Below are 13,331 nucleotides of genomic sequence, written 5' to 3' on the forward strand. Positions count from 1 at the left end.
AAACATAAAATAGGGGTATATGAGGAGTGGATATTCGCTATGCCCCACAGTACTTTAATAGTCTCCAGTACATGAGCAGAGTGTAACCATCCTAATAGATTGGATGCGCTGATCTGCGGCTTACTCCCTCTATAATAATTAAATAAGTGATTGCGGATTTTCTTCTAAACAAAGTTTTTTCAAAAGGGGCACACTCCCAGTTATGTAGGACGTATTGGTAGAAGTAGTAATCCTTTCAATCATAGTGGGCACATCCCTACAGTTACTGATTTTACTGAACGCAAAAGAAGTTCTGTCTTGATGAGGGAATACCTTCAAATGCACCAAATGCTCTCTCCAGGAGGAGACTCCCTGGCTGGTAAGTCCTCAGAGCTGATGAGCGGGGTCCGGAGTCCGCCGGCGGAAGTCCCATGCACGCTGTGTGTAGCGCTACTCAGCGTTGCTCGGGATCGATGTTCTCCGTAATCGACGCGTTTCGCTATAGGCTGTAGGGTTTTGGGAGCACTGTTTTATGTCGTTATTGGTGGTGGTGGTGTAGACTGTCCCCCCTCTTTCTTGAGACCGCACATTGGGCAAATGGCCGATATAACATAGTGCAGGAATATATATTTGTGGAACAGGAAGTGTATAGCACAGTGGAACGCATTTGGAACGGTATCCGGTCTGAAGATCGACAGTGTCTAGGTCGACAATGTTTAGGTCGACCACTATAGGTCGACAGTCACTAGGTCGACATGGATGGAAGGTCGACAGGGTTTCTAGGTCGACGTGCTTGGTCGACAGGTCTAAAGGTCGACATGAGTTTTTCACATTTTTTTTCTTTTTTTTTTAATTTTTTCATACTTAACGATCCACGTGGACTACGATTGGAACGGTAAAGTGTGCCCAGCGAAGGCACCATGCCCGAAGCATGGCGAGCGAAGCGGTGCACTAATTTGGGATCCCGGTCACTCTACGAAGAAAACTACACCAAAACAAAAAAAATAAAAAATCCTCATGTCGACCTTTAGACCTGTCGATCTAGCACATGTCGACCTAGAAACCCTGTCGACCTTCCGTCCATGTCGACCTAGAAACCCTGTCGACCTTCCGTCCATGTCGACCTAGTGACTGTCGACCTATAGTGGTCGACCTAAACATTGTCGACCTAGACACTGTCGATTTGATGAACCCCGCTCATTTGGAACGCATATAGGAAAAGGAAGATCTGGCTGGAACGCATACAGGAACAGGAAGGAAAGGCTGGATGTCCTATATAACTGAGGATGGGAGACGGAGCGATTACTCTGCATTCCTGACTAAGCTTCCCGCAGGCGAAACGCATCGATTACGGAGAACATCGATCCCGAGCAACGCTGAGTTTTATGGACGATATTGTCCATGTTGGTCTGCATGTTTAAACGAGCCGGCACCAGCGATGAACGAGCGCGGCCCCGCGCTCGTTCATCAGTGGTGCCTACACACTGAACGATATGAACGGAATAATGAACGAGATCGTTCATATCTTTAATTGGTATCGACCATTGTGTAGGGCTCTTTAGACAATATATAGTGTGTGTATGTAAATATTTGTTCTTTTACAAGTTTATGGCCAAGACTAAAGTATTTAGTCTATCTTGTTTACTAGGCAAGGTTTAACTATGGAGTGTTACATTTGGCAACTGCGCTTTAAAATAATTTTGACATAAGGGTGCAACCTTTAGTTGGAGGGTAGTTTTTATGTTTTTCAAACAGATAGAATAGCAATTAAGAACCACACACATAAAAAACTATTCATTATATGGAAAAGTTTAATCAGAATGTAGAAGTGTGCCTAAATTGTAGACCTACAGTTATTTATTTGACCTAGACTTGTTTGCTTTGGCTTACGTGTGTTTTTCCCCATGACGCAGCTCTGTATACTGCTGTAATTGTTTTTCTTGAAAACTCCTAAATTCCACATTTATTCACCAACAGAATTGACCTTTTATTTTTACTTTTTACCCAGGTCTGAGCATGAGAGACATTCCCCAAATTGTCCGTTTGTGAAAGGTGAACACACTCAGAATGTACCCCTCTCCGTTACGCTTGCAACATGTCCTGCCCAGTTCCCCTGCACAGATGGCACAGATAGAATATCCTGTTTTGGGGTGGGAAACTGCCCACACTTTCTTGCTGCTGCAACAAAAAGAGGAAAAATTTGTGTGTGGGATGTATCTAAGCTCATGAAGGTTATTATTTTTTTTTTTTCCGACAATCTCTGTTGTATAATTGCAGAATACGAGCATGCCAAATTAATGCTATTATGTCTCCCCTGTAACTTTATTTTTAGGTGCACTTAAAATTTGAAGTTAACCCATATGACCCTGCAATAGTGCAGCTTTTGGTTCTCACAGGTGACTCCACTACCACAGTTGAGACCAGGAGGCCAACACTGGCATGGTTAGAGGACTCATCTAGCTGTTCCGACATCCCAAAGCTGGAGGGAGACAGGTACATTAGGACCCCACACCAGACTCAATGTTCATATTCATAACTTTTTTTTTTTTTTTTTTGTAGCTTCGGTAACGTTTATTTTAATTATGTCTTTGTAAATACGTTACATTCGTAGTTATAGATTATGTATATGTTTTTATGTATTACTGAATCCATTGTTTGTGTTATGTGGTTGGAAGGTAACGTTCTTTAACATAAAATGCAGCTATGGTAACAGTAGCATGTAACTTGGTTTAGGTATGGATACTGCTTAATGGTTGGTTCCAAAAAGTGCTCTTGCTAATGGGCCCTACTCACTTGGCGATGCGCCGCCGAGGTGCCCGACGGCCGATACGGCCGACGAGCGACCCGGTGACGGGGGGAGTGAAGTTTCTTCACTCCCCCCGTCACCCGGCTGCATTGAAGTGCAGGCAAATATGGACGAGATCGTCCATATTGGCCTGCATGCACAGCCGACGGGAGACCAGCGATGAACGAGCGCGGGGACGCGCATCGTTCATCGCTTAAGTCTCCACACTGAAAGATATGAACGAGTTCTCGTTCATTTATGAACGAGATCGTTCATATCTTTCAGAATATCGCCAAGTGTGTAGGGCCCTTAAGTTACATGCATGTACTTTGACACCCAAAATGGGTGGATGTGTAATATGGTTTTATTTTTTGTAATTCATAACAGAATTATCAAGGTCTAAATAGAAGTGCAAGTATTTTATCAGTAGTTGGCTGTTGCAATCTATTGTAAAAAGCCTCCTATTTTTTTCCTTTCCTGTTTGTCTATTATGTTTGTTTATAGATTATCTTTTATTTTAGTGATGACTTGCTGGATGATTCAGATAGTGAAGAGCGATCAAGATCTGATTCTGTAACAGGTTTGTGCAAATCTTCACTTACATTGGCCTGTGGTAATTTGAAATGCTTATACTCAAACTTTAATTTTAAACAATACATGAAAAGCCTACATATGTGCCCACATACACCTATCCTCAAACCACTCAAATAGTGCTGTTTGGCATGCCACAGACTTTCCAACTTAGCTGGTCCGTGCAACTGTTTCTTAAAGTGTGCTGTATTAATCCCGAGTACTTAGAACTGGGGATGGCCATCGAGTGTTTATGGCCTTTGGTAAGTGTTTGCCATTGATGGTGCAGCACTGATGTTACATCATCAATGGCAGTACTGGTTCAGTGCCTAAAGGCTGCCCATGCAGAGCACTCTGTTGTTGATGACATAACCATCAATGGTTTTCTACCGATAGCTCTACCGTCAGTGGTATCATACTATCGATGACCCTCACTACTTAGTACATTATTAATGCCTTTGTACACTTAGTGAATTAAGATGCTGTTACAGAAAAACCTAATCTGGATAAATAAGACCACAGTCCTACACTGAAACACTTCTGTATTTTACCTTTTTAACCTGAATATTTACTTGTCCATCAATTTTGCAACGCTATTTTCTAATAGTGTACGAAGTACTGTTCTTATGATTAGTGTTTTTTGTTGCAAAGGAATTGGTATTAAGTAGTAGATCAGGCATAACGAGTGACAGCAACCAGTCATCATTATGCTTAATCTGCTACTTTATAACAAATATTTTGTGACAAAAAAAACACTAATCCTAGTGGGGTGTTTGACTGAAGCAGTATACCTGTCAAACTGTGTTGCAGGTGTCCTAAGGCGCACTTTGGGAGAACAGAAACCTCTGGTGGAGCAGACAGGTTGCTTAGTAACCTATTAGAATAATTCTGGAGAAATTACTCAAGAACTGAATCGCTGCGAAGCGTCTCAGTCGATCATCCTAGTCTTCTGTTCTTGGAATGCACATAATCAAGGCTATGGGTGGATGCCCTAATGATAAAAATGCAGCCAAACCTTCTAAATTGCCGTTTTGGAGGTGTGGCTGCTTATTGCACATATGATACATTCTGGGGCGTAGATGCGGTAGGCAACTCCATCTTTAGATGGCATTACCCTATGGGCTTTTTGTGATTTCCCCCCGTGAGAGATCCAATCGGATCCCTTCCAACACCCTCAGCTCTCATACCAGCCGAACTGTCCTTTGTGATTTTTTCTTCTTCAAGTATACGGCATAAGTTAACGCCGTCAGGCTTGCAATGAGTGACAGTATGCATTGCATTCAAAATGCACATTATCCTGCATCCCGCCCTATATGCTCAATCATAAGAAAAAATGTAGCTATAGAGAGATTTCTGTTCTAAATTCAAAATGTTGTACATCTGGGTATAATCTGAGTGTACCCAAAGTTGTTGTGAACCCAATATCTGGAAATTAAGAAGTGTGACAATATGGTAAGAGTTTTGTGTTTCGTTACAGTGTTGCTTATTAATAATTAAGAGGATTTTTTTCTGGATCAGTTTTCCTCCATTGAGGAAGTAGTTATTATCCAGTAACAAGCACTGGTAAATGTAAATAACGGATTGAGATGCTGGCTATAGCTTTTATAATTTTGAAACTGATGGATTTTCAATAAAAGAACTTATGATAAAACATTGTTTTATAAGTTAGTTTTTTTTGTCACTTTTTTGCTGGCTTCTGGTGTAGGTTCCCACAAATTACTTGTATGGATCTTTCCTATTCAGTTTGATCGTAGCTAGAAAGTTGGATAAATCCCTACACTATGTCCAGTAGATGTATAACATATTTTAGCTTAGACACTTGGATATTACACTTTACATATTTTATTTTTTTGTCCCCATTGTGTTTCCTGGTACCCAATGTCAGTGATCATTTTTTGCCACTTAATTTGTATGCTCATACTTTTTATTCCTTTTGCAGGACACACATCTCAGAAGGAAACTATGGAGATGAGCCTGGATATAACTGCCCTCAGTATACTACAACAGCCAGAAAAACTTCAGTGGGAGATTGTTGCCAACGTCCTCGAAGATACTGTAAAGGACTTGGAGGAACTTGGGACAAACCCTTCTTTAATTGGTTGTAAAAGTGAAAAGTCCAAGGAGAAGCATTTAGACCAGCACAACATTCCCTTTCCTTGCTTACTGACGGGTGGTTTACTGACGTACAAGTCCCCTGCTACCTCCCCAACTAGTAGCAATTCACGTAGGTCTCTTGATGCTTTAAACAGGACTCCAGGCGAGAGCTCTTCGGAGCAGGGCTCTACTGACAATGAATCTGGCATGAATTCAGATCTTAACTCTCCTTTGGTGAAAAGGACTCTACCTGTAATGCTGCTGTACAGCATTAAAGAGTCTGATGAAAAAGCAGGGAAGCTTTTTTCTCAGATGAACAATATTATGAGCAAAAGTTTACATGATGATGGATTTACTGTCCCCCAAATAATTGAAATGGAGCTTGATAATCAGGAGCAGTTGCTTCTGCAAGACCCCCCTGTCACCTACATACAGCAGTTTGCTGAGGCCACTGCTAACCTGACCTCCCCTGATACAGACAAGTGGACGTCTATGGTTCCTAAGCCAGGAATGCTAGTGCAGTGCATGCGGCTGCCGAAGTTTGCAGAAGAGGAGAACCTGTGTGTAGAGTCCATTATTCCATGTGCTGATGGTGTCCATCTCTTAGTAGGTTTACAGAAATGTCCTGCAGAATCATTGAGTGCAATAAATCAAGTAGAGGCCTTGAATAACTTAAACAAATTAAACTCTGCTCTTTGCAGTAGGCGGAAAGGAGAAGCTGAGCACAGTCTCAGCACTGTGAATGGAACAAGTATCAATGTTATTCCCTGTGAATCTTCAGCAGAAGTTCATGATCCTTTAATTATCCAGCCAGTCCAGAGAAGCATGAGCGGTGGTTACTTGGTGATTTATAAAATGAATTATACAACCAGGATAGTGACTTTGGAGGAGCAGCCAGTTAAAATATTACACATTAAAGACCCTCAGGATGCCATTACCTCACTTATTTTATTACAGCCTGATATTTTAGATAACCGAGAGGATGACTGTGAGGAGTTATCAGAAGAGACACCATTGACTCCTAAAAATCTTAGTGGCAAAGAGAAGAAATCTGATTTTCTTAATTTGGGACACCTAGTGGTAACTACTCAAGGTGGATATGTGAAAATCCTAGATCTTTCTACGTTTGAAGTCATGGCTAAAGTGGATCCACCAAAGAAGGAGGGATCGGATGATGTGGACCCCTTTGTGTCCGTTGTGTACTGTTCGGGCACAGACCGGTTGTGCGCATGTACTAAAGGTGAGAACTGTGTGTGCGGTTATCACTCTTTTCCATGGTCTGAATCTTAATTTTATATTTTAACCTTTCAGTCACAACTATGCAATTGCATGTGTGACAAAAGGTGATATATGTTTTTTTCATGTGATTGTAGAACTAAACGAGATTCCTATGTTTCATGTTTGTTTCTTTCGTGACACTTTGTGCAAAGGGTACAAATTAGTGTGGACTGTTTGCTTAATATACGGTCACCATTTTACTCCATACACTCTTTCATACATTACACAGCATGGGCTGTCCTTAAAAATTATATGAAGTCTCTTTTCAGTGAGGCTCTGTGTTCCTTGTATAGTTCTTCACATGTGTTGACTTATGTGTGTTCACATTTTCAAACTCTGGTTCTTTGGCACAAGTTATTCAGTGCATACTGTAATATATTTACGGCGGTATGCAATTACCCATGGTCACTGACGCGGGTAATTGTCTCGCCGGGGTCTATCCAGTTAGCACCGATAAGCCAGCGCGAGACACGGCATATCAGGGATTTGGTTTAACCTTCCTCAGGCTGTCAAAACCAAATCCCCGAAAGCATTTCATGCGAAAACAGGCTGCAGCCAGCAAAACGCACAGGTTTCACGTTTTTTCGGGAGGTTTTTATTTTTTATGGGGGATTAATTGGATAGCCTTTAAAAAAACAAAACAAAACATAAAAAAATGTACGTTTTACTGCTCTAATTGGATGCCCCCATTAGAATGATTTCATCTGGTTGTTTACTTAAAGCTACAGACGTTATTTGGAAGTGATAGGGAGTTACTGTGATGTCACAGAACCTGCACAGTTTACACACTGATACTAAACACTTCATTGTAATATGATCCAGATACTCTGCCTATAGATATGCTTTTATCATTCAGATGCTTTGAGTCAATCCTGTGCACCTTTACAACAATATTAAGGGGTGTATTCAATACCTGTTGGATCTTTTCCGACGGAAGGGATCCGACAGGTCAGTATTCTGTGAGCTGGCCAAACCCGACTGTCTGACTTGGCTGCTCCCGTCAGCTGCTCCCACGCCGCTGCGTCACGACAGCCGCTCCCCACCCGTCCACGCCGCTGCGTCCCGACAGCCGCTCCCCACCCGTCCACGCCGTTCCGTCCCCTCTCATCTCCACATAATGGTCTCGTCCCAGCTGACCTGTCCCTCGTCTAATCTCCCCGGTTCTGACTTTCAGTCCGACTTTAAAAAAAAAAGTCAGATTGACATTGTCGGAACCGGGACCAAAACCTGTCTGATTTGGCACGTGTTCTGCGGCTAATCCGACAACGTGGTTTCTGGGAATTCCAGACTTGTCCGAAAAAATGTCCCGTCATTGAATATGTCGGAACCCATTCCGACCTTAATGTGTCGGAAGCTGCCGTCTTTCCGACAAGACGGCAACTTCTGACACTTATTGAATATACCTCTAAGAAGACATTTTTGCAAGCTTTGATGGGCTTTTCAGTTTTAATGGTAAAGCCAAAATTATTAAATTATACAGCATAGTTCTTTTAAAGCACTGTGTGAGACACACAAATTATGACATTAAGTTAAAGCTAGTAATGGTCCTGCACAAAAATCCTTACAATGTACAGTAACTGTATCAGTTCGTATATAAAGTAGTGTGGTAAAAATTGTAGCTTATAGCGGGAGGTGTGTGAGGCTTCTATATGCCACAAGCTTTATCGCCCATCAATTTCAAAATGCCCATCTGCGACTGGTACCATTTATGTATGGTTGGAATCAGGAGAGACATTGGTAGAAGTCTTAAGATGGTCATCTGCTGACAGCAATGACTATATCCTTTATGTGGCATCACAAGAGAGATTGCATTCAGGATTGAGAGGTAGTAACCAGGGGGCAAGAAAGGTGGTCATTGGCAGTGGGCAAGAAGGGAGTATGTAAGGAAATGCAGTTAGAGATGTAGGAAGCATTGGAGTTGGAGAGGGCTTTATGTTGGGGATGGGCAGCCAGTGTAGGACATGACAAAGAGAGAAGACAGATGTGGAGCTGCGAGAGAGAAAGTTAAGTCTCACTGCAGCGTTAAGAACTGAGCGGAGAGGAGAGAGACTTAGGGGGTAAAGGCAGCAAGGAGAAAGTTACAGTAGTCGAGACGATAAATCAGGGGTGGGAATCCTGTGGCCCTCCAGCTGTTGAACTAAACATCTCTAGTGTTCCCCCTAGGAATTTTTGAGGGCAGGGAGCTGGTCTGTGGGGGCACTTGTGCATGCGTCTGACGGCGTCACTAAAGGGGGCGTGGGCGGCTGGCGGCGTCACTAAAGGGGGCGTGGGTGGCTGGCGGCGTCACTAAAGGGGGCGTGGGCGGCTGGCGTCACTAAAGTGGGCGTGCCTAGCACCTACGGAGGTGCTGGGCTTCCCCCAAGCGCGCTCCCGTAGCGTGAATGGATGCTGTGCGCATGCGTTCGGCATCTATACATGCTGGGAGAGCAGGAAGCAGGCAGTCTGTTTAGCAGGGCGCCGCAGAAAGAGCAGGGCGGGTTTTGCCTTAATAAAATCGGGCAGGGCACGGCGCCCTGCTAAAACAGCCTAGAGTGAATACTACATCTCAGCATACCCTGCAACAGTTTTAGAATGGCAATTAGCAAAACTGTAGCAGGGCATGCTGGTATATGTAGTTCAACAACAGCTGGAGGGCAAAATGTTACCCACCCCTGCGATAAATGATCAGTGTGTGGATGATAGTTTTCGTGGCACTTACCCCTTTGATTGGGTGAATTAATAATGACCCTCAGGCAGCGGATTTGGAGAACAGAGGTGATAGTTGTGGTGTCAACAGTGATAGTGTGATTGGGGAGGGGTGGGGTTTGACTTTTGAGGAAAGTTAGACCATGTGTTTGAACAGTTTTAGCCATCTTCAGTTTGAGAAAACAGTCATCTAGGAGGAGATTGAGGAGAGGTAACAGGACACTCGAAATAGAAGATGTAGAGTTGATGGAACAGCGTAACAGTAATGCCAGTACCTGCGGCTGTGTGTATCTGAATAGAGAAACACTTGAGTTCCCCCTGTAGAGGTGAGGAGCAGTGTTAGCCTTTTATTATAAAGGATAGTTGTTAAAGATAAAAGCCCCTCTATGGTATTAGATGTTTTATACCTACATGTCTCCTCCCCCCTTTTTATATATGGATTACATTAGCAGAGGGTATTCCTCTTCCTGTTGCTATACTTAGTCCAGATTGATTTTGTAAATCCGCTTGGGCAATGCTTTTTATTTAATGTACTCCGTGGCTTGAAGCTGTTATTCCTTTATCTCTGTGCTTTGCAGTGGTGGGCGAGAATTAAACTTCACCATACTGGGTAATTTCATTATTAAATATCCTTCCTAAGTGAACTTCCATGACTTGTCTTTCTGGGTGTGCAGTCCCTGCATTTCTGCTACTTGAGATCTTGAACTGTCAGGTTGAGCTTTGCCATCCATTTTAGTGAAATTGTACTTCATATGTAGAAACTCCTATTGAAATGAATGGAGTTCTCCAGTGTTGTTGTTGTTGTTGTTGTTGGTTTTTTTTTTTTAAACATTTTTTATTGAAGCAGAAAAATAGATAACAGTTGACATGTCTTGAAACAGTAATATGAATATGTAGATACAATGATAATAAAGCACATATCGTTTGTCACAAATAAGACAATTTGATTAACGATAACAGATACAAGTCAAAACTTTTTTGTACCAAATAGACATTAAGTGAACATAGCCTGGGCAAGATCCAGAGCTGCGGTCACCACCCATAAAACAGAGGGCTATAATAACACTGGAGGTCTCTCAGGTAGACGCTCGTTTCATACCACAAAATATTGCAGAAACATTGCATAATCGCTTCTTTGGTAGGAATGGGTAGCGTTTCAATAACATTCCCGAGTGTCAAAGAATTTTTCTGCATGGGATTCTTTTTGAAGAGAGGCTTCCAGCCAATCCATATGGCAGATTAAGAATAATTTTCCCCGGCAGGGTCCACAGGTTATCCATGGGATAACAATGGGATATGATGGAGCGTCAGCGGTTTGGAACCAATCGATAAAAGCTTTCTTGCCTCCCAGGATGAAACTGGCCCGTCCATATAACCCCGCCCACTGGCTCGGGCAAATCAGTTTTTTTTTTTTTTTTTTTTGTTTGGTGCGACAGGAGCCGGACCATGGTCAGAGGGCTGCTGTTTTTTAGCAGCCCTAAGCTTTCTTATTTTATTTTTATAGTCTTACTGTGGATTTTCGGGTTGCTGAAGATATTGCCAATAAGTTTTTTTAACTGCTTTGGGGGCTTTAGTACCCACGGACAGTATGCCGAAAATTGCCCATTCAGGTGTAAGAGGAGCATAATTGACTAAATGTTCAATAGAAAACCTCCAAATTTGTAACCAAAATCGCTTAAGCAGTGGACAAGCCCAAAGCCAATGATGTAAGTCAGAGGAGGGGTGACCACATTTAGGGCAAGAGGAATCCGCTAATAACCCAATTGTGTACCCTCTGAGGAGATATGTATGAGCGATGGAATATGTTATAATACATCTCAGCATATTTCGCTGCTGGAAACTCTAGTGACCGAGACAAGCAGCATTTTCAAGAGGTATTCTATTGATAAAGAGGGGAAATGTTCCAACCATTTTGTCATCCCTGATTTAATCAAAGAGTAATCAATCTTGTGGTGAAGAAATTTATAATATGGAGAGAGCTCCCTTGGACATAGGAAGTTTTAATAAGAAATTATCCAAGGTATTATTCCAGTCATTTTTTGGAATCTTATTTATAACCGAGTTGACATAATGTTGCGCATGTAAGAACGCCATCCTGTGGGGAACTACATTTTTAAACTTTGTAGAAGCCTCAGAGTACAAAAGAGGTTTATGGGAATTGGGGTTGATTAATTGACCAATGTAAAATATCCCTTCCGAGGCCCATCTAGTGAACGGTTGGGCAGGCTCACCATTTTGCAATTGTGGGTTTTCAAAAAAAAGCAGATGAATAGTGTAATGTTGATGAACCTTATATTTATGTCGAAGTATCAGCCATACTTTGCGTGTAGTCATTTAAAGAGCGTTATTGAACAGTTCCGAAGGAATATCAATGTCTGCTTAGTGTAGAAATGCCACAAGGGATATCGTCTGCGTAAAGCCTTGTTCTAAAAGAGATTTGGCATAAATTTGGTCATTGGTCAACCAATCTTTAATATAACGAATATGTGCGTCATGGCTATATAATAAGATAAGTTTGAACAATCCAATTCTAGCTTGTCTATTATTCCAGATAAATTTACGAAATGTTGAAGTAATTTATTTGAGATCTCTTTGAGATAGTTATACTGGAAGAACTTGTACGGGGTACAAAGTTTTGGGAAATACACCATGCGTAACAAATTTGCACTACCCAAATAAGATAATTCGAGACTGCTCATCCCCTCCAGCTCAGCGGAAAGTTTGGAAATGATTTTCTTCACGTTAATGTCATAAATTATTTATATTTTTGGGAAGAAGTATGCCTAAATAAGAGATTTGTTTTTTAGCCCATTTCACAGTTATATGTGCTGCCCATGTAGGGCGGTGAAATACTTTTTTAAAATAGAATGCCTGTGTTTTATCAAGGTTGACCGTGAAGCCAGACACAGAACCCATTTTGTCAATTAATTCCAAAAATAGGGTTTAGCGAGGATCTGGGATTGGATAGATATATTAATACATCATCAGCAAACGCTGTGAGTTTGATTTTCAGTTTGGCCTACAAAGATGCCCTTCAACAGAGGCCAGGATTCAATTATCCGCAACAAGGGATCCAGGGATAGATTAAATAGAATAGGAGAAAGAGGGGACACCCTTGTCGGGTGCCATGACACATAAGTATTGGGTCGCTCTTAGTACCGTTTATCAAGAGGGAGGTGGTCGGAGAGTCATATTAGATTAATAAAATTTGGGCCCAAATCACGGTGAGACCACACATCAAACAAAAAGGGCCATAATACTGTGTCAAAATCTTTTTGGGATCGAGACTCAGAAGCATGTTTGGAGTCTTCGGATTATTGTTGGCAGCTACGATTGCTGCAATCGCTGTATGAATACTTTTCACCGACTGTCGTCCGCTAATAAATCCTAATTGGTGTGGCGAAAAGATAGAAGTAGAGAATGATTTGCAGTCTAGTGGAAATAATTTTGGATAGAATTTTGAAATCCACATTAAGTAGAGTTATAGGATGGCAAGAGCTGAGCAAGAGTAGGTCACGATCAGGTTTTGGAATTAGAGTAGTAAAAGCATCATTGAAGGATGGGTAAGTAGGATTCTTTTTATGTATTGAACGATAAAGTTCCAATAGAGTGGGAAGAATGTCAGTCTTCAGTAGTTTAAAATATTCCCGAGAGCCCATTAGGTCCAGGAGTTTTGCAAGTATGTAAAGATGTTATTGCCGAACTTATTTCTAATTCAGTGATGTCTGCATCTAATAATTCAATTTGTTCAGATGTTAATTTAGCCAACTTGGCTTCTTTAAGTAAAGAATCAATGGATAATTGATTCGAGGGCATTGCTGAATATAAATCATTATAGCATCTACAAAACGCAGAGGCGATATCTGAAGTTTTCGTCAGGGGAGGGGAATTGTCGTCCACCTTAAAAGAGACTGTGGTTTCTTCATTTAAATGTTTTAGT

At 41.7% G+C, this 13,331-nt stretch overlaps 1 protein-coding gene across 9 annotated transcripts in view; it reads left to right on the forward strand.

Annotated features, from left to right (window-relative positions):
- The window catches only part of BIRC6 (baculoviral IAP repeat containing 6), a 771,630-nt gene that overhangs the window by 127,963 nt on the left and 630,336 nt on the right, over positions 1 to 13,331 (forward strand). For all 9 annotated transcript variants that reach the window (XM_063917949.1, XM_063917953.1, XM_063917952.1 and 6 more), the window contains exons 7-10: positions 1,988 to 2,210; positions 2,312 to 2,472; positions 3,286 to 3,344; positions 5,274 to 6,668. In XM_063917949.1, coding sequence (XP_063774019.1) covers positions 1,988 to 2,210; positions 2,312 to 2,472; positions 3,286 to 3,344; positions 5,274 to 6,668 — 1,838 coding nt within the window. The remainder of the gene's footprint in view (positions 1 to 1,987; positions 2,211 to 2,311; positions 2,473 to 3,285; positions 3,345 to 5,273; positions 6,669 to 13,331) is intronic.

Source organism: Pseudophryne corroboree, chromosome 4 (genome assembly GCF_028390025.1).
Source record: "Pseudophryne corroboree isolate aPseCor3 chromosome 4, aPseCor3.hap2, whole genome shotgun sequence".
Classification (NCBI taxonomy): domain Eukaryota; kingdom Metazoa; phylum Chordata; class Amphibia; order Anura; family Myobatrachidae; genus Pseudophryne; species Pseudophryne corroboree.